Source organism: Tiliqua scincoides, chromosome 10, assembly GCF_035046505.1.
Source record: "Tiliqua scincoides isolate rTilSci1 chromosome 10, rTilSci1.hap2, whole genome shotgun sequence".
NCBI lineage: Eukaryota > Metazoa > Chordata > Lepidosauria > Squamata > Scincidae > Tiliqua > Tiliqua scincoides.
Window position 1 is genome coordinate 8,950,915 of NC_089830.1, and position 22,880 is coordinate 8,973,794.

General features: G+C 46.1%; 1 protein-coding gene across 1 annotated transcript; it reads left to right on the forward strand.

Moving 5' to 3' along the window:
- Window positions 1-9,088: 9,088 nt before the first annotated feature.
- Window positions 9,089-22,648, forward strand: UTP11 (UTP11 small subunit processome component). The gene is made up of 8 exons (XM_066638637.1): window positions 9,089-9,181; window positions 13,940-14,001; window positions 14,650-14,752; window positions 15,312-15,425; window positions 17,497-17,590; window positions 17,874-18,004; window positions 20,254-20,364; window positions 20,819-22,648. Exons 1-8 carry the CDS (start codon window positions 9,119-9,121, stop codon window positions 20,900-20,902), a joined length of 762 nt encoding a protein of 253 aa, XP_066494734.1. The 5' UTR covers window positions 9,089-9,118; the 3' UTR covers window positions 20,903-22,648.
- The last annotated feature ends 232 nt before the right edge of the window (window positions 22,649-22,880 follow it).

The following is a 22,880-nucleotide window of genomic DNA, read 5'->3' on the forward strand; positions in this document are numbered from 1 at the left end:
TGCTCCTTGTCTACTCCTCTCATGCGCCATTTGATGCATCTGCTCAGTTGTGTTGATAGGCAAGGTTCTCCTGCTTTAGCAAACTGAGCTGGGTTCTGCATTCAATAAAAAGGGCATGAAGAAAGGACTAAACTGTCTCACATTAAAAACAAACCTTATGTTAATATGAACAGTAAGATTAGAGCAGCAATATCCAGTGTATATCTATGTACATATCTACAGTGTATATTTATGTACATAGTTACATAGATATTACTATCTACATACTAATATCTATGTAACTGCAGAAACGTCAGCAAAGTGAAGTTGGATCATGCAAATTTCTCCTTGTTAGAGGCATCTGCACAGCAGAAAACTGCATCCTACCCTTTGTGACATCCCACTGCATCATACTCACATCTTTCTGCACCTGGATGGTGGTAGCAGCTTACAATGTTCCTTTCTTCACTGTCCTTCCCCCCAACCCCTCTCCCCAAGACTTCTGCATTCAGAACTGTGCAGCCAAATGAGAGTGTCTCTAAAACAGATAAACACAAAAAGAACAGGCCAGAGTTTCTGGCATTTCCTTGGCAACTGAGGCAGTCCCACTTTCTTTGTCAGCAGCCCTCATTGCATTGGGCCTGTCCCTGTTGCGTCACTGTCTTCCATTTACAGTAAATATAGGAGGCTGGGAGACAAGGGGGCCTCCTAGACATTCCTGGCATGGTGGAGGGGGTGGATTGTGCAATTCACCTTCCCAGATGGATTTCTTTGCAGATAAACATGAGCTTGGTGAGCTCCAAGCAGCTTGATCCTATCATGGCCCAACTATGCTGGTTACGCCACAGTTTTAGTGGGTATTGTTGTGGCATCTTGTCATGGCAATCTTGTGCCTTCATAGCTGCCAAGCAGAAAGCAAAGAAATCATAGTGGTCACAAAAGATTAAGTTGTAAAATTGGCAGCATCCAGGGCATTTTGGTTGCAATCAGAATGCTGTGTACCAGTGAGGCCCCCACATGAGCAAGGGCTAAAGGCCCCAATTCGCATGCAGCAAGGGCAGAGCAATCTCATGAATCCTCCTACCAAGTGCACACCCACCACACACCCAGTGCACAACCAGTCAGGCAGGTTGAGCAATGGCATAGCTAAGGGGGGGTGAAGGGGGTACATTGTTCAGGGTATGATGCCTTCAGGGGCTGCCAACTCATACCCCCCCAATGGTGGATCTTGAAGTGTAGGGGGGGGGTGCAGGAGAAGATACAGCAGCAGTAAGGACACTTCCTTGACTCCTCAGTACTTTCTCCTGCACTCCCTCTCCTATGCACTTCAAGCCACTCTGAAGTGACTGACCACTAAATAATGATTGGCTGCTCAGAGTGGCTCACAACTGCTCCAAGTGCACTGTAAAACTGGAAGTAATTGACAGTGAGGTCATTACATCACTACAATTACTTCCAAGTTAGACGTTTCTGGATGGTGATGTCTAATGTCACAGCCCCAGGTGACAGGTGCCTTAGGTACGTCACTGAGGCTTAGTCTGCAGTTTCTTCTCTTGGCAAACTCCAGGATGCAGTGGACAGGAGGGTGGCATCAGACACAAGCTCTAACCCTCCCTCAGAGAGAAGCCCGAATCTCCAGGCAGCCCACATAACTGCAGCCTGCCAAGATCCATCCCCTTTGCCAGGCAGGCACCAAAGGAAGAACATTCCAATCATAGCAGGCAGCGGCCTCATAGCCTACTACATAAGAGGAGGTCGGACCAGAGAACCCGTGTCCGCCACCGTCTCCTGCTAGGAGAAAGGCTTGAGTCTGACCATGAAAACAATGGGTCTGCACAGGGCCGGCCTTAGGAGGTGCAGGGCCCAACTGGAAACATTTTTTGCAGGTCCCCAGGTTCGCAGACAAGCTTTGCAGAAACTTAGAGATATCAATAACATTTAATATAGACTTTATATCTCCATGGTAGAATGGAAAGCCATTAAAATGTGCACTTTAAAACACACGTGAGTTAATGAACCAAATTGATCTAAGAACATATTAATATAAAACTTCATACAAGAGTAGAGTATGTTACCCTTGTGCAGGGCCCCCTTAGGTGCGGGGCCCATTTGGAAACAATTGGTCCAATTGACATAAAGCTGACCTGGAAGCAAAGGATAGGTTTGTGCTGCAAACAATTTCATGGAGACCTTAGAGCAGTGTTTCTCAAATGGTGGGTCTTGAGCAGATTTCAGGTGGGTTCCTGTTCATTTCAATGTGTATTTTAAAAAACAGATTTGATGCTACCATGGAATGTGACTGCATTTGGGAAATGTTACAGATCTATACTTTTAATAGGTTACTATGTATATGCTATGAACAATGGTAGTCAATGGGGCTTACTCCTGGGATAGACCAAACCTGTTACCCTGCACGTGCCTGATCTTGTCTAATCTCAGAAGCTAAGCAGGGTCAGGCCTGGTTAATAATTGGATGGGAGAGTGCCTGGGAATACCAGGTGCTGTAGGCTTATACCATTGTCTTTCGAGATTGAAAGTTGCCAACCAAGTGTGGATAGGATTGTAGCCTTTGGGACATTTGGGGAATATTTTCAGCAACCAGTTCAGCAATTGCTTGGGAGGGTTCTTTGTTATTTTAAATAAATTTTTTAACTTATTGTAGACTTTTAGTTTATTTGATTGATTTGATTGTCAGGGAGGTGCTTGCTTTGATAATATCACTTCCAGCCATGATGTCACTTCCAGGTTAATGATATAAATTCTGGTGGGTTTTATAATTCTAAAAAGTGGGTCCCAGTGCTAAAAAGTTTGAGAACTACTGCCTTAGAGAGTAGAGATCATATTTAAGGGACTTGAGGTGACTCGGGGCCTAAACCTATCTAACTTTCCAGCACCGTTGCAGCTGCAGTGCAGCCAACAGATGTTCCCATACCTTAAGGAGGCCTCAGTAACTGCCCTTCCACCACAGGATGCAGTGTATGCCCCATTGGCACAGCTGCACCAACACTGGAAAACTGGATAGGACAGGGCTCTCAAGCAGTTTTTTCACAACTTCGGGTTACTTTTCTACCTAGATGTGGTATAAAACAGGCACTTTTGCTGAGTCCCTGGGATTCAATAGCTCACACTCAAGCTCTCTGAGGCAAGTTGCCTTCTTCTGGATCTCAGATTTTAACGAGGCATATATATTCTTTGGTTACATGTTTCCCTTGTAATGCTGGGGCAAGGGTGACACAAATGGATTGTAGCATAGCCGGAACAGTTTTTTTTTTTCCAGGTTGGCATCTCGCCTGAGCTCCTCTGTTCCAAGTGTTCTGCTTTTTGAATATTAAATGGTAGATGCATTAACAGGAAGCTCCCCCTCAAAGCCCCTGGTCCATGCTGCTGGTATGCTCCCCATTACTCTTAGCCTGGGTGTTCTTCATGCCTTCACTCACTACTCGATGCAAAAGGAATAAGACTTCAGAAATTACAGCTAAGGAACCCACCAGCTGGGATGTGTCACTGATTCCACAGCATCTCTGGTGATTCACTCTTTGTTTAGACTGATATGTATGAATTTACCAAAAATAGGCAGTTTTTTGTTTAATAAACATCATGTTGGATTTTGCCCTTGTGAAGGGTCATTCAAAATATACATAAATGACAAAGAATCTTGTGACAGCATCACTGCTGGACCTAGCTGAGACAAGCAGTGCAATCCTAGGCATGTCTACTCTGAGCTAAGTCCTACTGAGTTCAATAGGACTTACTCATAGGTAAATGCATATAGGATTTAGCCAAAGGGTGTTCTTTATCACATGATTGAGGGCCCAATCCCATCCAACTTTCCAGCAATGACACAGCCATGCCAATTGTTCCCTTACCATTTGTTCCCTCACCTCGGGGCTGCACTGCAGCTGCATTGGTACTGGAAAGTTGGATAGGATTGGGCCCCGAGGCTGCAATCCTATGCTCACTTTCATAGGAGTAAGCCCCATTTACTGCAATGGGACTTGCTTCTGAGTAAATGTGCCTAGGATGGGGCTGTGAGTTAATTAACTTAGCATTGCTAGGAGGTTATCACTAATTTTGAACAGTCACTGCACTGATCTTGTATGCTTGTTGCAAGAGAAGGGGGGAGGGAGAGTGAGAGAGTGAGTACTTGCCTACTGAATGTTACACATCATGTATCTGATAAAGTTTCACAAAAAACTTACACTAAATTAAGTGTGTTACCTTCTAATTTTATCCTCGAGATACACTGGCATAGAAGTCAACCTGCCAATGGACATGCCACAGACACTGGTTCAATGCCAGAAAAATGCCACACCAATGTAGCTTGGATGTCACTTGGATGTGGGTGCAACTCTGCTGGTGGAGAGGTTAAAAAGAAGAGGAGATGGGGGTGTGATGTGGGAGAAATGAGAAGGAATCCCAACTCTCTTTCAGACACAACCCTGATGCTGGGAAAGTGTTACACCAACAACAGAGCTGGCATAGATCAGAGTAACCCTATAAGGAACAAGGGGGAAGTGAAAACAGCAGAAAATTGCACTTTCCATTCTCTGTCCATGCATTTTCTTATGAAGGCACATAGGATACAGACTCCATATGGCAGCCAATCACTGGACATCAACACTAGTACTAAAGCCCCTGCCAGGGAGACTATAGCCGATTGGATGTGTGGCAAAGGCTATACCTCTCTAGCCACTCAAAGGGGAACTTTAGTGATAGGAACCATGGTGAAAGGGCACTTGGTGCATAGGGAAAGGCACTTGTGCACTTTTGCACAAACAGTCTTTTGTCCCTCAAAAGAAACATGGCAAAATAACACTTGCCTTCTCAGATCTTATTGCAGGGACTCTGTACTAGGAGAACTTCATGCACAAACACCCAATTGGAACCACAAAGGAAGAAAGCAAGCAAGTGCACCCCGAAGGGATAAACAAAGCAGGGGGAGGGAATTCCATGCTGCAATGTATCCTTCCTGATCTCTGTCTGATGTTGAACATGGGATAGTCCTAAGGTGATAGGAGATAAGAAGTGGAGACATCAAGGTTGCCCAAACTTTTTTCCTTGTAACCACTAGGAAAATGTAGTTGTCTGCTTCCTTTTGGCATGTACCAGGGGCTCCAACCATTGCTACCACTGGTCAAACATTAATTTGTAGAATTCTACTGCAGTGCCCCCCCCCCCAAAGAGAGGGAAAAGTAGAGTAGAATGCTGAAACAGCCATGCTGAGTGGCCGACTCTGTATCCAGAGCAAGGTAGGTGCTGGCTGGAGGTCAACTCGGGGTAAGAGGATATTTTCCCCCTTACCCTTTGTCAAGCCATGGGGCTACTAGGATCTGCACTGGCAACTTTGTGGGTGCAAATCCAAGTAGCCTGCGTGTTTTGCCAAATTCCTGTTCCACGTTTGTCTGGAGAACTTATACCCACTTTAAGCCAATTAGTTCCCCTGGCTCACACCTGGCTTGCTCTAGCAGCATACAAAGCTACTATTGATCCTCCACACTAACAAAGTAACCATTAGGTAGCTTGTCTGTAGGGTCCCTCCTGATACTCACAGCAAAAGCTCTTCTAGGTACAGCAACACCTCCTCAGCTCTCCACCACCCAGCAGTCTCTAGCTGTCCCCATTCCAGCAATCCTCAGTCTTTTGTTCATCCATCACCCAGTCCTCTCTCTTTCCTCCTACTACTCACAAACTCTCCTGCCTTCAGGTGCTGCTTTTATCCCTGAAGGCCTTGTTGCCTCTATGTGGCTGCAGCTGTGTAGCACACCTACATCAATCCATCCTCCTGGTGTTAATCCCATGCTTCTCAGACCTGTCAGAGCAAGGGGGCCACGGTTGACACCATATCTTGTCTTGTGCATTTCCATTACACCATGTAAGGCTGATCAGGCCACGGATGGAGGTTAGGATTGGCCTGTGCTGCTGCAGCTAGTCCTGCCCCCCCCCCCCCCCCGCCGATCTACCTCCTGGTCCCACTCTCCTGGGCCTGATCTGCCTCCTGGGCTGCCCCCCCCAAGAAACACCCTCCGCTTCTGTTCTGCTCTTCCGCTACCCTCTACCAACCCCCACACTGGCCAGCCTCAAAACTCACCAGCACAGGATCCAGATTCGGCCTCGGAGCTGGTGTGGGCCTCTGAACCGGCCTTCCCAACTCACAAGGTGGTGTGAACGTGCTTTATGGCATGTTTGCGACACTCAGAGGCCAGTGCAGGGTGGCTGCGCCAACTCCATGTTTAGATTGCACTGCCCATGTTGCAAGTCACCATGATTTTGCCACCCCTCCCACAGATCACACTGGATATATACTCTGGTGGCAGCACTCTCCCTCACCATTACTGAATATGCATCTAAAGCCAAAGACCAGGTGTGACTGAAGCTGTTGTCAAGTCTTTGTTACTCTGTGTCTCCTCTCCCCACAGGCAGCTGTCCCACAGATGAAGACACTAAGCAGACCCCAAGGGAAGCCTATAGCCTGCCTGCCTGCCTGCAGTGACCAGTGTGAGCCCTGCTGCTGCTTGGCAAGAACTATTTTGTTCCAGCAGCGACCTGGGGTGTTGCAAACTCCTTCACAGACAGTGAACTAAGTGGTGCAATCAGACCTCACTAGTACCTGTGACTTGACCATCTGTTTGGTTATTTGCAGAGGAACAATAGCCCTGCTAGGAGAGATGATTGGCAACCACACTTGTGTGTTTCTCTTTCAGATGCTTCTCTATTGCTGATACAGGTCAATGAAAACTTTGACTTGATCACACTTGTTGTCTCTTCGTTGGCAGACAGAGATCGTTCCCATTTTGGTTGATTCTTACCTCTGTTGGCCTCATGGTAGGACGGGGGAGGGGTGGCTCTCTGTTCTCAGGGTCTGCAGCTTCCTCACTCCATGATTTCATGGGCTTTGAGGAGCAGCCAATATTGGAGCTGGTGGATGCAGTGGTTGGCTCATTCGGTATCATGCCCTTGACACTTGGACGCCACACTGATGATGCAGGATGCTGCTTCATGGGTGATAGGCTGTCAGGGTTTCCGTGGATGCTGGGGCATTATTAAAAAGGGCTGTGCCGGTGTTACTGGGAGGGCTGTACCTGTATGGCATTGCCTGGGTGGATTTAGGATATGACTGACGTGGTGTGTCTGTGTACCTTTGGTGCAGCATCTGAACAGGATTGAGGCATGGGTCCTACCAGACTATTTTTGCTGGTACAGTCTAACATGTTTAACATCTAGAGGGCTATATGTGGAATAGGCAATCTAGTGGTGATTTGGATCTATTCATTCCATCAGCACTGGTATGTGTAATACTTCCTTAAAGAAAACAACAGATGTTCACCTGTTTGCTGCTCCTCAGAGTAATCAATGTTCTTGTATCCTGCAAGACATACAATAGTTCTCAGAGGTGCAGCACGATCCCCCTTTGTCACAGGCAGAAGTGGTTCTTTCTTCACCCTTGGCATGCTGTGATGGGCTCTCAGCTCATCTAATTGTGAGGTGGACTCTGCCTGTGCATGGCTTAGTGGGCCCACCTAGTGTCCTTGGTTTCTCTTTGACCAATTCCACCCACGAGGTCCCTAGTACTGGCCAGGGGCTGCTCTCAAACTCTTCAACTAGCTTTATTCTTCAACTCTCTGAATACAGTACTATACTATACTACTCTCTGCATTCAGTAGATCAGTGTTTCTCAAACTGTGGGTCGGGACCTACTAGGTGGGTCACAAGCCAATTTCAGGTGGTACCCCATTCATTTCAATATTTTATTTGTAACATAGTAGACTTGATGCTACCATGGTATGTGACTGCATTTGCACAAGTGTTAGAGATCTATACTTTCAACAGGCTATTATACTTTTAACAATAATAGTAAATGGGACTTACTCCTGGGTGAGTGTGGGTAGGATTGCAGTTTAGGATTGTTAAAAATTTTCTTGCTTGATGATGCCACTTCTGGTCATGACATCACTTCCAGTGGGTCCTGACCAATACTCATTCTAAAAAGTGGGTCTCGTTGCTAAAAGTTTGAGAACCACTGTGGTAAATGGTTCTCAATGTTGTCCTATAACCATAGCGGAAATTAGGAGGGCTTCCATGGGGCAATGTGACCAGATTGCAAAAGAGGCACCCCAAAATGTAGGACACCCAAGAAAAATGTAGGACACGATAAAATAAAAGCTAAAAACACTTGTATGGTATATGGATTTCATGTGGTTAATTTAAACACTATATTACTTATTATTCAATTTAAAACTATTATTATTATTATTATTATTATTTATTAACAGCATTAATATACTGCTTTTCAACAAAAAGTTCACAGAGCAGTTTACAGAGAAAATCAAATACTTAATGGCTCCCTGTCCCAAAAGGGCTCACAATCTAAAAAGAGACAAAAGAACTCCAGCAGACAGCCACTAGAAAAGACACTGCAGGGGTGAGGAGGGGCAGTTACTCTCCCCCTGCTAAATAAAAGAGGATCACCCTCTTGAAGTGCCTCTTCGCCAGTTAGCAGGGGCTGAGATATAATAAATGTATACTATAACTCTATGCCATACAGTTTACGACAAGGAGCGGATGTGCTGCCGGCGGGGGTCTGCTCAGAGAGGAAAGGAGGACTTTGGAATTCTTTTCCAGGACGCAAGACTAAAAAGAGGACACGCCCTGGAAAAAGAGGGGTCTGGCCGCCCTTTCCCGGGGAACTGGGGCTGGGAAACCAGCGGGTGTTGCTGCTCCCATTTCTTTGGGGAGGGCCGAACAGGCTGCAGCAGAGCTGCGCTGACGCCGTGCAGTTCCCTCGGTGCAAACTCTGCACGTGAGTGAGTGTCTGCGAAGGTTTGCAACTCCCTGGTCTGATGGGGGCACCTCCTTTTGCGACCTGTTGCAATCTTTTGCAGCCTGTTTCAAAGGTTTGCAACGGTTGCAAAGGTGTGCAAACCTTTATGCAAAAGTGTGCAAACTTTGGCAGAAGTTTGCAAAAGTTTGCAGCTCCGCAAAAGGAAGCGCCCGCCATCAGACAATGCAATTGTCAGTCTAGCTTTCTTATCAGTTTATGGTCCGCAGGGGGAGGGGCAGCAGTTTAGGGAGGGTGGGGGTTACAACAGGAAGCTGGGCCTGGGAACCGACCCGGAAGCGGCTTAGCTGGGTGCCTGCAAGCATGGCTGCTGCATTCAAGAAAGCAGGCAAGGCTGGGCAGCGTCAGCATCGGGAACGGGCTCAGGTAGGCGCTCACTTGCCTGGGGGCTGGTGCCTCTGCCTGAAAGGGCTGGGGGCAGCCTTTCTCTGAACATAAGGTAACATAGAGCCCAATCCTATGCTTGTCTACTCAGATGTAAGCCCCATTATAGTCAATGAGGCTTGCTCCCAGGAAAGTGTGGATAGGATTGCAGCCCGGCAGCCCAATCCTATGCTTGTCTACTGAGAAGTAAGGCCCATTAGAGCCAGTGAGGCTTACTCCCAGGTAAGTGTGGATGGGATTGCAGCCTGGCAGCCCAAGCTTACATATGTCTACTCAGAAGCAAGTTCCATTATGGTCAGTGAGGCTTGCTCCCAGATAAGTGTGGATAAGATTGCAACCTGACAGCCCAATGCTAGGCATGGCAAATATATTAAATGAACACCCTTAGTAAATGACTGTTAAGTAGAGGTGTTTGAAAATTGTGGTGTTTTTTGCTCAGAAGTAAGCCCATTGTGTTCAGTAAGATTTATGCTGCAATCCTGTCCAAGGACTGTGAAAGGAATTTTATCAGGGAATACAGTTTTTCTTTTGGGCCCCTTCCCTTCTCCATTGGATAAGAACAGTGGTGTCACTAGGGTTCATGTCACCTGGTGCAGGATGCTAGCCTGTCACCTCCATGCAGTGGGTGGAGCAACATCCCAGGTGGTGGGCGTGGTGATGTACCATCACTCCACCCCCAATGGTTTTTTTGGCTGTAGCATTTGATAGAAGATAGAATACATTCTGCATGAAATTACTTGTTCCTGACCAAGGAATTCCTGACTGAGGAATTAAGTCAGATAGAGGTTAAAAGAGAAGATGTTTCAGACCTCATTGATAAATTAAAGATCAATAAGTCACTGGGCCCTGATGGCATCCACCCAAGAGTTATTAAGGAATTGAAGATTGAAGTTGCTGATCTCTTGACTAAAATATGCAACTTGTCCCTCAAAACGGCCACAGTGCCGGACGATTGGAGGATAGCAAATGTCACGCCTATCTTTAAAGAGGGGGGACCCGAGAAACTATAGGCCGGTCAGCCGAACATCTATACCCGGTAAGATGGTGGAATGCCTCATCAAAGATAGAATCTCAAAACACATAGACGAACAGGCCTTGCTGAGGGAGAATCAGCATGGCTTCTGTAAGGGTAAGTCTTGCCTCATGAACCTTATAGAATTCTCTACACGAACCTTATAGAATTCTTTGAAAAGGTCAGCAGGCATGTGGATGCAGGAGAATCCATAGACATTATATATCTGAACTTTCAGAAGGGGTTCGACATGGTCCCTCACCAAAGGCTACTGAAAAAACTCCACAGTCAGGGAATTAGAGGACAGGTCCTCTCATGGATTGAGAACTGGTTGAAGACCAGGAAACAGTGAGTGGATGTCAATTTTGACAATGGAGAGGTGTGAAAAGCCGTGTGCCCCAAGGATCTGTCCTGGGACCTATGCTTTTCAACCTCTTCATAAATGACCTGGAGACAGGGGTGAGCAGTGAGGTGGCAAAGTTTGCAGATGACACCAAACTTTTCCGAGTGGTGAAGACCAGAAGTAATTGTGAGGAGCTCCAGAAGGATCTCTCCAGACTGGCAGAATGGGCAGCAAAATGGCAGGTGTGCTTCAATGTCAGTAAGTGTAAGGTCATGCACATTGGGGCAAAAAATCAAAACTTTAGATAGAGGCTGATGGGTTCTGAGCTGTCTGTGACAGATCAGGAGAGAGATCTTGGGGTGGTGGTGGACAGGTCGATGAAAGTGTCGACCCAGTGTGCAGCGGCAGTGAAGAAGGCCAATTCTATGCTTGGGATCATTAGGAAAGGTATTGGGAACAAAACGGCTAATATTATAATGCCATTATACAAATCGATGGTAAGGCCATACCTGGAGTATTGTGTCTAGTTCTGGTCACCACAGCTCAAAAAGGACATAGTGGAAATGGAAAAGGTGCAAAAGAGAGTGACTAATATGATTACAGGGCTGGGGCACCTTCCTCATGAGGAAGGGCTACGGCGTTTGGGCCACTTCAGCCTAGAAAAGAGGTGCCTGAGGGGGCACATGATTGAGACATACAAAATTATGCAGGGGATGGACAGAGTGGATAGAGAGATGCTCTTTACACTCTCACATAACCCCGGGGACATCCAGTGAAATTGAGTGTTGGGAGGGTTAGGACAGACAAAAGAAAATATTTCGTTACTCAGCGTGTGGTTGGTCTGTGGAACTCCTTGCTGCAGGATGTGGGGATGGCATCTGGCCTGGATGCCTTTAAAAGGGGATTGAACAAGTTTCTGAAGGAAGAATCCATTATGGGTTGTATGTGTATGTGCAACCTCCTGATTTTAGAAATGGGCTATGTCAGAATGCCAGATGCAAGGGAGGGCACCAGGATGAGTTCTCTTTGTTTCTGGTGTGCTCCCTGGGGCATTTGGTGAGGCCGCCGTGAGATACAGGAATCTGGACTAGATGGGCCTATGGCCTGGTCCAGTGGGGCTGTTCTTATGTTCTTGTTGATTGATAATATAACATGATGGTATTATTCCTCCAAACTGATTTTTAGTGATTTTGGTCACTAGTGGTGTCACACCCCTCCCCCAGGTGTCAACTTACTAACACTTTATTGCAGCAGTTCTCAAACTTTTAGAACTGGGACCCACTTTTTAGAATGACAATTTGTCCAAGACCCAACAGAAGTTGACATCAGAAGGCAAATTAAAATAAATATAAGTAATTAAAGTAAAACAAATAATTAAATAAGTGGAAGCCGGTCCTGTTCCACCAAGTGAATTTCCTCTGTAGCCTGCCTGCAATAACACCCCCTCTCCAAAACAAGTAAGGTTTTCAGCCCTACCCAGTGCCGAGTTCAATTTAAGAACTTCTGTTTAAATCAGATCACTGCCAGGATCCACCTGGCTTTGCAAGTTTCAAAAAAGTTCACATTATCAGCTGAAGCCTGTTTTGATCCTTCTTAGTGGGGGGGGGGCTGCCTTCTGGAGAACATGTTTAGCTCCAGGTGCATAGGATCAGGACCATTCTGGTAGCCTTGCACTCTCCTTCACCTAATCTTCCACAGCAGCTGAGGCACATTTGCTTATTCACGAGTAAACTTGACTGTGAGGTTTAGTTTCACTTTCCATAGGGTTCTGCTTGGAGGGAGGGACTTCCTTCTCAGGTGTTTTTGGGGGCTGCAGTCATTGGATCAGGACTGTTCTGGTGTAGTTGGATTCCTCTCAGCCTGCCCTTTCCAACAGACTAAAGGCCCAGTCCTATCCAACTTTCCAGCTCTGGTGTAACCACAATACAGCCCTGTGGTAAGGGAACACATGTTCCCATCCCTTGAGAAAGTTGCAGTGACTGCCCCTTCTCCACAGGATGCAGCACATACACCCAACTGGCACAACGACACCAGCACTGGAAAATTGGATAGGATTGAACCCTAAGGCAAGTTTGCCTACTTGTGAGTAAACGCACGATACAGCTCACTTTCACTTTCCATAGGGATCCATGCATTTTTTGTTCTGTTTTTTATCCATAACTTTTGATAGAAGATATTTCACTCTGGTTTTTTGCATTACATTCTGCTCGAAATTCCGCATCCAACGGTATATAACATGATGGGGTTACTCCTAACCACTGCAATTTTAGCGTGTCACCTCCCCCAGTGTGCGTCACCCGGTGCGGCCCACCCCCCGCACCCCCCAGCGACGCCACTGGAACAGAATTTCATACAGTCATTGGATCATACTGTGTAGGCTTACACAAAACATGAGTGCTAGTCTTCACACAATATATGCAGAGATATTCTGAATTCCCTATAAATTTCTGGCTCCCCTCCCTTTGGCTCTCATTTCCCCTTTTGACCTCAGACTCAGGTACAATTTACCCCCTGCTCCCACCTCTTATGGGCCCTGCTCCTGTCTTATAAGTACCTCTACTTATAAGTCTGTCCATTTCAGTGCCAAGGTGGGGAGGAATTGGGCTTGCCTCTGTGGTGGTGGAGGGATGGTATGGCTACTGTTCTCAGTTATGGCTGTCTGCACCTTTGGCTAGATGTGTGTTAGGTAAGAGACTTTATTCCATGATGCACAAACAAGAGTTCTGATTCATATTCTGTGCTATCCTGGAGATCAGAAACACTGCTGTAAGTGTTTCTCCGACTGTGAGTTGGGACCCACTAGGTGGGCTGTGAACCTAATGGATTGCATAGCACATTGAAAATACACATTGAAATTGAAATACACATAGCACATTGAAAATACAGAGCTGAAAATACAGGATACGGAGCTGCTGGGCAGGCTCCAGTGGGAGGGGCATGGTAGTTTGCCCTGAACAGTTGGGAAGGTGGGATGCTGGAAAGGGAAGAGGGCTGTGTGGTTGGAGAAGGATCCAAGTCTGTGTTCTGTTTTGCCTTTTGAGCTGGAATGTTTGAATTTCAAGCTATGCAAAATAACAGCACAAGCACGCTGTATAGTGGGACCTTTGGCTGATCATGGCTTAGGCTTGAAGCCTGTTTAAGAGCTCAGATGTTCAGTATGTTCATGCAAAATGTGTTTTTTGGCTTTATTTTGTAAAAGGCTTGCTATGTAAGCTTGTCAGTGGATTAAAAAAGTAATAAATTAAGGGAATTTATTGCATAATTACAAACATGTTTTGTTTTGATAAATAATAAACCACCACATGCGTTTTAGATCTCTCTCCACTGTGTGTCTGCCTTCTCTCATTATTGGATTTTCTTCTGTATCCCATCTCTTCCCTCTCAGCCTGGTTTCCGGAAGCACCTAGGGCTTCTTGAGAAGAAGAAGGATTACAAGCTCCGTGCTGAGTGAGTTGCTGTTGCTTTCCTTTCCATGTTGTTTATCACTCAGCTGCTGTAGCAGGATCCATAACTTGTGTTTGGGTCTGCCACCTTGAGCAAAAGGGAGACCCAATGTGTTTCTCATAAGGTTCACGCCTGGTGGAATCTGACAAATTGTTCTAAAAAGTGGGTCCTGTTGCTAAAAATTTTGAGGACCACTGTGTTAGGGTATCCCTTGCAAATTTCAGCTTACTTTATCATATGCAAAGTGAGAATCTGCCTCTTCCTCAGTGCCAGGGCAGAACCCTTGGAGACCACTGAGGGAGAGAGGGAGAGAGGGAGAGAGAGAGAGAGAGAGAGAGTCTAGAATGCCCTATGCACAAGGCTGGATTTTCTTGGCATCCTCTTCTATAGCTATTGATGAGTTCTGGGCATTTTGATGAATCTGCCTTGTACTTTGCTAAAATTGTGAACTATGACTACTTTGCTGGAGACAGAATTCCCAAAGCCATTGCTTTCACTTCTTGGTCTTAACATCAGCTGTGAACGTTCATGGCAGCTGCTTGGTCACTCGTTCTAGTATTCTGTGAGAGTAATCCAGGATACTGGTGTTTTACGAGATAATCTGCTTTGCTTGTGTGGAAAGACTGCTCATACTATGCTTGTCCCTTTCAGTGACTACCATAAGAAGCAGAATGCACTCCGAGCACTTCGTAGGAAGGCTCAAGAGAAGAACCCAGATGAATTCTACTTCAAGATGACCCGTGTGCAGCTCCAGGTAAGGATGTGGCTTTATGTAACTGTGTATGGGTGGGGCTTGGTTTCCTGATGTCTTGCCCTACAAAAAGAATGGACTAGTAAGTAGCCTTCACAATTGTGGACCTTTGCGGCTGAGCAGGATTTAAACTTGAATTAACCCTGGCTTAATCTATATCAGCCGTTTTCAAGCACTGTGCCATGGCACATTGGTGTGCCATGTGTGGTCAACAGGTGTGCCACAGGAATTTGGGGTGGTGGTCATTTATTAGTAGGGTCAATGGGGGATGTGAGCCCCCCACCAGTAGCATGGTGTGCCCTGTCAATTGTCAAAAACCTGAAAGTGTGCCTTGACAATTTTAGTGCCTTGTCAGTGTGCCATGAGATGAGAGAGGTTGAAAATCACTGCTCTATATTATGTTTGCCCCTTCCCAGCGTTGGCTCTCATAATGTCCTGTCATTGCTGAGAAATCAGGAATATTGCAAAGTTGAGTGTCCTTGTGAATCTCCTTGATCCCCACCCCCGTACCCCAGCAGTTTTTTTTCCTCTGAGCTCAACGGATGTGTCTACTTGATACTAGGATGGAGTTCACGTGATTAAACACCAGGAGGAAGAAACCACACTGGAGCAGCAGAAGTTGATGAAGACCCAGGATCTGAAATACATTGAAATGAAGCGGGTGGCTGAAGCCAAGGTCAGAGCTGCTTGCTGGTATCTGATAGATAAAGTAGAATTGCTTGCTTGCTGTGCAGGCTCAGGACCAGCCTTGTGCCTGCTTCTCCCTGATGTAAGATAGCAAGTATGCCTGGTGCTTCCAGGCACCAAGCATTTGAATATTTCAGTGTGTGTGGCTCCTCTTTCCACCTCCGGCCTCTATATTTTTTTGTATAACAAAATGAGCCCTGTTTTAAATTGCTCAGATATTCTGGGTGAGCAGACGGGCAAGGTGTGATGACAATAATGTCCCATTTGAGGGGTGGGCAGGTTGTCCTCCATGGGTGTGTGTGTAGGATTGGCTGTAGAAAAGAGTGGTCTCCATGTATTCTTGGCAGAGGGAGACTGTAATGCATGGGAGGTGTAAATGGTGGCTTGTGTGGAAGCTTGTTGGGAACTGCTTCTAATCAGTTCCTTTAAGCCAGGGGTGTGCAAACTCCAGCCTGGGGACCATTTGTTAGGGACCCCCAATCTGGGGACCATTTGTCAGGGACCCCCAATCTGGCCCGCAGGGAGTCCCCAGTCTCCAATGAACCTCTGGTCTATTGGAGCCCGCTACTGCTGCTTGCGATCACCAGATGCAAACTGCGGGCTGAGTTAGGGCATGGCCTTTTATAGTCTCCATGTGTCTTATGCTTTTCTCTGGCTGTTATTTTAACCACCACCCCCCCATGCCCCCATGTGTTTCTGGCTTCGTCCGTATGTTTTCGCTGTGCAAATGGTGTTTGGCAAACAGTTCATAGCTCTCATGTGGTTCTGCATGCCTGTATTATAGTTCTCGTGTATTATAAATAAGCTCAGTAAAATTCATTCATATAAGTTCTGTCTCTAATGTATTAATTTATGTAAAGTTATTCAAATTTGAAATATAAATTCTTTTTTTCCTGACCCTAACACAGTGTCAGAGAGATGATCTGGCCCTCTTGCCAAAATGTTTGCCCACCCCTGCTTTAAGCAAGTGGCTCCGGCGGGCCTTTCCGCAATTCATGTGCTACTCAGTCCTTTAAAAGGAGGCCTGCTATCTTTAAATCAGTGGAAATGTCATAGGAGAAACTGTGATCTTGCACATGTTATGGAGAGGGCAATGTTTCCATTGTTTCCAAAACTTTCCCAGTTTCCAAAACTGGGTTTCCAAAACTCATCCCAGCCTTGTTACTCAGGTGCTGGAGGTGCTCCCTGGCCTCTGTATCGATTTTAGAGTGTTATGAAATAAAAGGAGCAGGTGGTGGTCCAGAAAATGCGATAGGACCAGGTGTATTAATAATAGTATTAATAACAGTATTTATATACCGCTTTTCAACTAAAAGTTCACAAAGCGGTTTACAGAGAAAAATCAAATAACTAAATGGCTCCCTGTCCCAGAAGGGCTCACAATCTAAAAAGATGCAAATGAATACCAGCAGACAGCCACTAGAACGGACAGTGCTGGGGTGAGGTGGGCCAGTTACTCTCCCCCTGCTAAAAAAAAGGAGCACCCACTTGAAAAAGTGCCTCTTACCCAATTAGCAGGTGTATGAGCTGATTGTAGGGCAATATATGCATGAATCAAGTAATTGCTTGCTAAGTGGCTCATCCTTCATAAACAGTACCTGTGCTCAGCCAGGCCAGGTTGAATTTCTCCCTCTTTCTCTGAGATGTAGGAAACTGTACCAGTGAGGGGTGAGAGACTATTGAGCTGCACTTATCTAACTTGTCTGTGGGATGATGCCATTTTTTGTTGCATTTGTCTTTAAGTGATTGCTTGCACTTGCAATTTGGTTGACTGCCACATCTAGGGCTGGGAAGGATTTGTCCCCTTAGGGTAGAGTGGGTGGCTGTTCTCTGTGTGGCATGGCTGACTTGCATGAGCTCGTTGCTCCTTAAACCTTAAACCCTGCATAAGGGCCCCCATGTTCTGAACTGGGCAGGGATCCAGACAGAGGAAGCTGGTAATTGGGTAGTCATGCCTTGGGCAGAGAGAATGTTCTAGATAACTTCTGCATTCTGCCCCGGTATGATTTTGTGGTCTGAGTTCGAAGTGATAGAAGAATTGAATCCTTTCTGTCTCTCAGAAAATCGAAAGGCTGAAGTCAGAGCTCCATCTGCTGGAAGCTGAGGGGAAGCAGCCCAACAGGCACACCTTCTTTTTTGACACAAAGCAGGAAGGTGAGAGCTCTGTCAGCTGTACTGAATCGCTTAGCGGTGTCTGTCCTGCATTTCAGCTCCTTCCTCCCCACCCCTTTATCTTAAGTAAATTACCCCCCCTCCTCTGGCCATAGCATGCTTCCTCTGCACTGAGCAGACTTTGCTAGAGGAAAAAGCTGAGAAGGGAGTAGGATGACTACCTGCTACTTTGTTGTTTTGGGCCTTTGATAAAACTCTCTGGTTGTAGTCTTCCCCCCCCCCCCCCAAGAGAATGAAATTCCTGAACTGACTTTTCCTGTTTCAGTGCAAAGATTTGACATTGCCACCCAACTGAACACGGCCCCTGAGCTAGTGGGGAGAGTGTATAACCGACCTACACTTGAAACATTGCAGAAGGCAACCATTCAGGGGGCGACCAATCCTGCCCTGCTAAAGGTTTGTACAGCTGCTGCCACTTTTGAACATGGTACTTAATGGATCCTTAAAGTTTTTGGTTTAATAACTGAACTGAGCATTCAGAAAACAAGAATAGCAATCTTTGAAAAACCTGCAGTTGGATTCCATCTGGCATTGAAAACAAGGATTGATTGTGTGTTAGAATCACAGGGGCTGTGCATGATATCATTAAGTTCTTACTGTCACTCTTGGATTGTGGGGGGGCAGACTGATAGAAATAGGATAGGAATAGGGCAGTGGTCTCAGGGTGTAATCCTGTGTACTTTTCCTTGACAGTAAGTCGTATTGGACTTGGTGGAACTTGCTTCCAAGTAAACATGCATTGGATTGCAGAGTCAGCTTTTAATCCACCTTGAATGTAGATTGTTCTTGAATGATAGAAAGTATTTGTAATTGTAAACCCCCCCTGGGGGGGGTTAGAGAAACTCTTCCTGTGTGAAGTGCCTTGAATAAAAGTCAAAAGGAGCAATCCAATGACCAGAAGGGAAGTATATAAATACCTGTTGTTGGTTGTTGTTGTTGTTAATCTTAACAATAGTTAGTAAGTGATTCCTGATTCTGAAACGCACAGACTGCTCAGAAACTTGAGACTCTTCTGAGTTTGGAAACAACCCAGAATACTGTAGGCTTTTCTCTGGTGCATTTGAAAGAGGTCGTTCCTCCTCCCTCTGATGTACCCTTATTGCTAGCTGATATTCAGGGACGCAGCAGCACAAGGCCAGTTTTTAAGTTCTCCTGGCTAGGCTGAAGCCTTGTCTCCTGCCTGGGGGTAAGCTTGACTTGTTGCAGAAATGCCTTCGCCAGGCACTGCCTGTTTGGCAACCTATGGAAGCATGACTGGAGAGGAACGTTGTGGTGTCCAGAACTGCTGAGGTGGAGATGGCTGCCTAAGATTCAAGATAAGGTCCCCACCCTCTCTCTCTGACTTCGTGCTGAAGTCGCTGGGCTAGTTCAGACTGGTGGGTTTTCTCCTCCTCCTTTTCCAGGAGACTTGAGTCATCTCTTCCAGGCGGGACAAGTCGGGATCTGTCCTCTTCGATAGTTCTAATTAGCTCACACTTGCTGTGATACGGCCATGCTTAGTGAAGCTCAGCTGGGCTGGGGTTAGCAGCCTGGGGCCTGGGTGCTGTGGGAAGAGGCAGCCTGTTCCCTGGGACTGGCATTTGGCCAGCCCCAAGGGAGAGGCATGAATTCCTTTGGCACCTGCTGGGGTAATACTGACGCCTGCCCTCTCCCCTGCCTTTCTCTCCCCTGCCCCATGCTTTTGATGCTCCAGGATCAACCCACTTGGGTTTTCAGACCTTGTGTAGGTTCCACACTTCCCTGAACATATGGTTGTCAATTGGCAGGTGATTAAGAATTTTATTATTAAGCATACTTATACAAGCAGACCCCTGTATCCACAGGAGTTCCATTTGGGGGGGGGGGCGAGGGCTGTGGATAGGGAAAATGTGGATACAGGGGAATACTATATGAATACTGGATCCCCTGCACCCTCCTTCATGCGTCCATTATATTACCTTATTTTTTGTGTAGTCTGTCCTGCTTCCTGTTATTTACTATTAATTATTTATTAATCACATTTTTATACTGCTCTTCTAAAGAGCTCAGGGCGCTGTACACGGCTGCTCCCCTCCTTTTTTTCCTCATGACAACCCTGTGAGGTGGGTGAGGTTGAGAGAAAGTGACTGGCCCAAGGTCACCCAGGAGGCTTCGTGGCTGAGAGGGGATTTGAACCTGGATCTTCCAGGTCTAAGTCCACCTCCCAAACCACTACACCACCCTGGCTGCTCCTGTTAAAGCTGGTTGCCTGCATGTAGCTTTGCTTTGTTTAAGCAAGTTTAAAGTAAAACAAACACATACTTCCAGTGTGACCACACGAAAAAGAAGGTAATATAATGGGTGTGCACAGGGGGGCACCACATAGCTGTTGGTAACTGAATCTGAGGATACAGGATCCATGGATGTGAGGCCCTGCCTGAACTGGTTTTCTACAAAACAGTTCTTAAAGTGTTTTACAGCTAAAATCAATTTATTAAATGGCTTCCTCTTTCAAAATCTAAAAAGTTTTCGATAGGAGGCTTATTTCAAGTTGGAAACTGTCTTGGGCAGGCAGTAATGCACAACCAGCCTAGGAACAATTGGATAGTGGCATTGCCCTGAGAGCATGTCCTCCTGCCCTTTTCTGCTCATACAGACAAATAAAACCACCCTGTTTCTTTTTCTAGAAATTAGCCCGGCAGAGGAAGAATCAGTATGACCTATTGAGGCAACGCATCGAGCGGGAACGGAAAATGTTTGTCATAGCCCAGAAGCTCCAGGTTCGGAAGGATCTCTTGGTGAGATACTTTGCTTTGTCCTTCCTCCCATTGACCCCTCTGATTTTGGCTTGTAGTTGAGATGGTCTCCCTGTGTCCTGAAGCTTATGCTCTGGGTCAGAACCTGCCTATGTATGAATTCAGTCGTCTTGCTGGTGAAATGCAGTATTTGTTCCTGCTGCCTTCTAGGACTCTGATTTAAAGGATTTGTGCTTTAAAGAGGGTGAGGAGCAGCCTTTCTAGATAATAAAACAAGGCACAACCTTCTGTCTTCAGAGTTGGTGGTCAGTTTCTGGCGTCACGCTGGTGACTGGAGGGTTGGCTCCCTAGTTAATGAACGAGGCAGAATAACTGGGTGTGGATAACTCCCTGTCTCCTTGCTGGCTCCAGAGCCCTGGTTGAGTGGGTGTACTGATGCTTTGGGAAGAGTGTCTTGCTTTTCAGGAAGGCTTAGTTTCTGCTCCCCTCCTTCCAGGACAAAACTCAGAAAGTGAAGCTGAAGAAAGAAACTGTGAACCAACCAGCTATTTACAAATTCCAGTTCAAGCGGAAACGCTGACTGCTTCGTGCCCACAGGTATCCAAGAGATGTGGGACCAAGAAACATTCCACCCAGATGGCTCACCCAGATGGCTTTTGTTTAGAAGGACAAACTTTGTGCAAACTTTGTTTCCCCATCTTTCTCTTTCATCATAAATATCATCTTGTAACTTTTTTTTTAAATAAATCCAGCAGAAGTAATTTAACTTCTGCTTGCTTATTTGAGAGGGGGGATTGAAAAGGATTCAATTTCTGGGGAAATACAGTGACCTGCCCCACCTCCCACCTTTTTAGAACAGTGGATGTTACATTCTCCTCTTAGGTAGATGGAGAGCCAGACATGATGGTGAAGTGAATGGAGTCTGGGGGGCCCCCAGTCAGTCCTTGGCTACACTGGTGGGAGAAAGCTTAGGTTGGCAGCAGTGGTTATCTGTAAAGACATTGAGAGGGGGAACAAACAAGACAGTCTCTTGAACAGCACAGCGAAAAGTTGGAGCAGAGTGGACTCTTCCCTGTCTTTATTTTTCACATTTTTATGCCGCCCTTCTTCCAAGGAGCTCAGTGCACATTTCCTTCCCTCTTTTTGTCCTCACAACAACCCTGTGAGGTAGGTGAGGCTGAGAGATAGTGAGTGGCCCAAGGTCAGCCAGGAAGCTTCATGGCTGAGTGGGGATTTGAACCTGCATCTTGCAGGTCTACATCCAGCTCCAGAACCACTTCACCATCCTGGTGAAGTTAGGTTTCCTTAGGAAACCTACTGAAATAATGAGGAAGTTCTCTGTGTGTGGGCTGCCAACTCTAATAAGGCTGCTTCCATCCCTTTTTGGATTCAGAATGCCATCGTCACCGCTAACGAGGAACAGAATGTCGCCTTAGAGTGGCTGTAGCACAAGGTGTATGTGTAGCACAAGCTAGAGTCAGAGGCGCTTCCTGTTTTGCTTCTGAGGAGGTCAGTCTGTTCATCTTGTACCCTGTCTGTAGTCACACTGTTGTGCATTATGATACAGTGGGAGAAAAAAGAGCGAGTTTCCCAGAGGATCAGGCAAACCTGGCATTGCTACCCAGAGCATTATGTTTTTCTGGCCCTGCTGGCTCCTGCTCTTTGGAGACCGTAAGACATTGAGCATCCAGTAGGTGGCAGTGCTGTTTCGTGCCTGTATAGCACCCAAGCTCCTGCCTGTTTCACGGTGCTGCAATTCTCCTTGCGGCCTCATAAGAGGCAACATTTCCAGAACAAGTCTACCTTCCCCATGAGCTTGCTGGGACTTCCTTCTAATAAAGCCTTGGACTAGTCTGTTGCAGTTGCTGCCTCTTTATGTGTACAGACTCCTCTTTCCCGTCTCTTTGAGATGGAGTATTGGAAGTTTCACTTCCACAAAGTTTTGCTATTATCGGCATGGCTGTGCTGACCCTCTGAGAGATGCATGTTAAAAGAATTCCTGGTACTTATTTCATTAAAACTGCTTCTACCCTATCTACTACCCAAATAGAGCATACCAGAGCTGCATGCTTTACAACATCAATAAAAGCTGTTAATGTGCAATCAATAGGACAAATTAAGACTCTTGAAACTATTCAGCTGTAAGATAGCAAAAAGTGTAAACAGCAACCAAAAAAGACTTTAGGAAGCAGCATAGTAATTCTGAAAGCACTTTTTAAAACTTGTTCTCCAAAGGTGCTCAAGGCATCATTTTAATACATTTATATAGCCGTTTTCAAATATCACAATGCAGCTCATAAAATAGAATTAAAACAAAAATAGTAAAATACCAGTTATAATAAAACCTTGTCTCAGAGAGAAGACTGCTTTTATTAATTGTGACTTCAGATGTTTCTGAAACACTGCAAGTTGGGGGGGGGGGGAGAGACTGTCCCTTGCAAAGGGGTTTCATAGTCAGGGAGCAACTCCCTGAAAGACACTGTATTTAGTCCCTGGCAATGAAATCTTAACTAATGCTGGATGAGAGCGAGAGAGCAAGCAGGGCCACTGGGAGATTT

What these genes read in the sequence shown, in the direction of transcription:
- UTP11 (XM_066638637.1), top strand. Translation starts at nt 9,119, where the DNA reads ATGGCTGCTGCATTCAAGAAAGCAGGCAAGGCTGGGCAGCGTCAGCAT. An exon ending in TGACCCGTGTGCAGCTCCAG is followed by an intron (nt 14,753 to 15,311) that starts GTAAGGATGTGG and finishes ACTTGATACTAG; the next exon opens with GATGGAGTTCACGTGATTAA. An exon ending in AGGTTCGGAAGGATCTCTTG is followed by an intron (nt 20,365 to 20,818) that starts GTGAGATACTTT and finishes CCCTCCTTCCAG; the next exon opens with GACAAAACTCAGAAAGTGAA.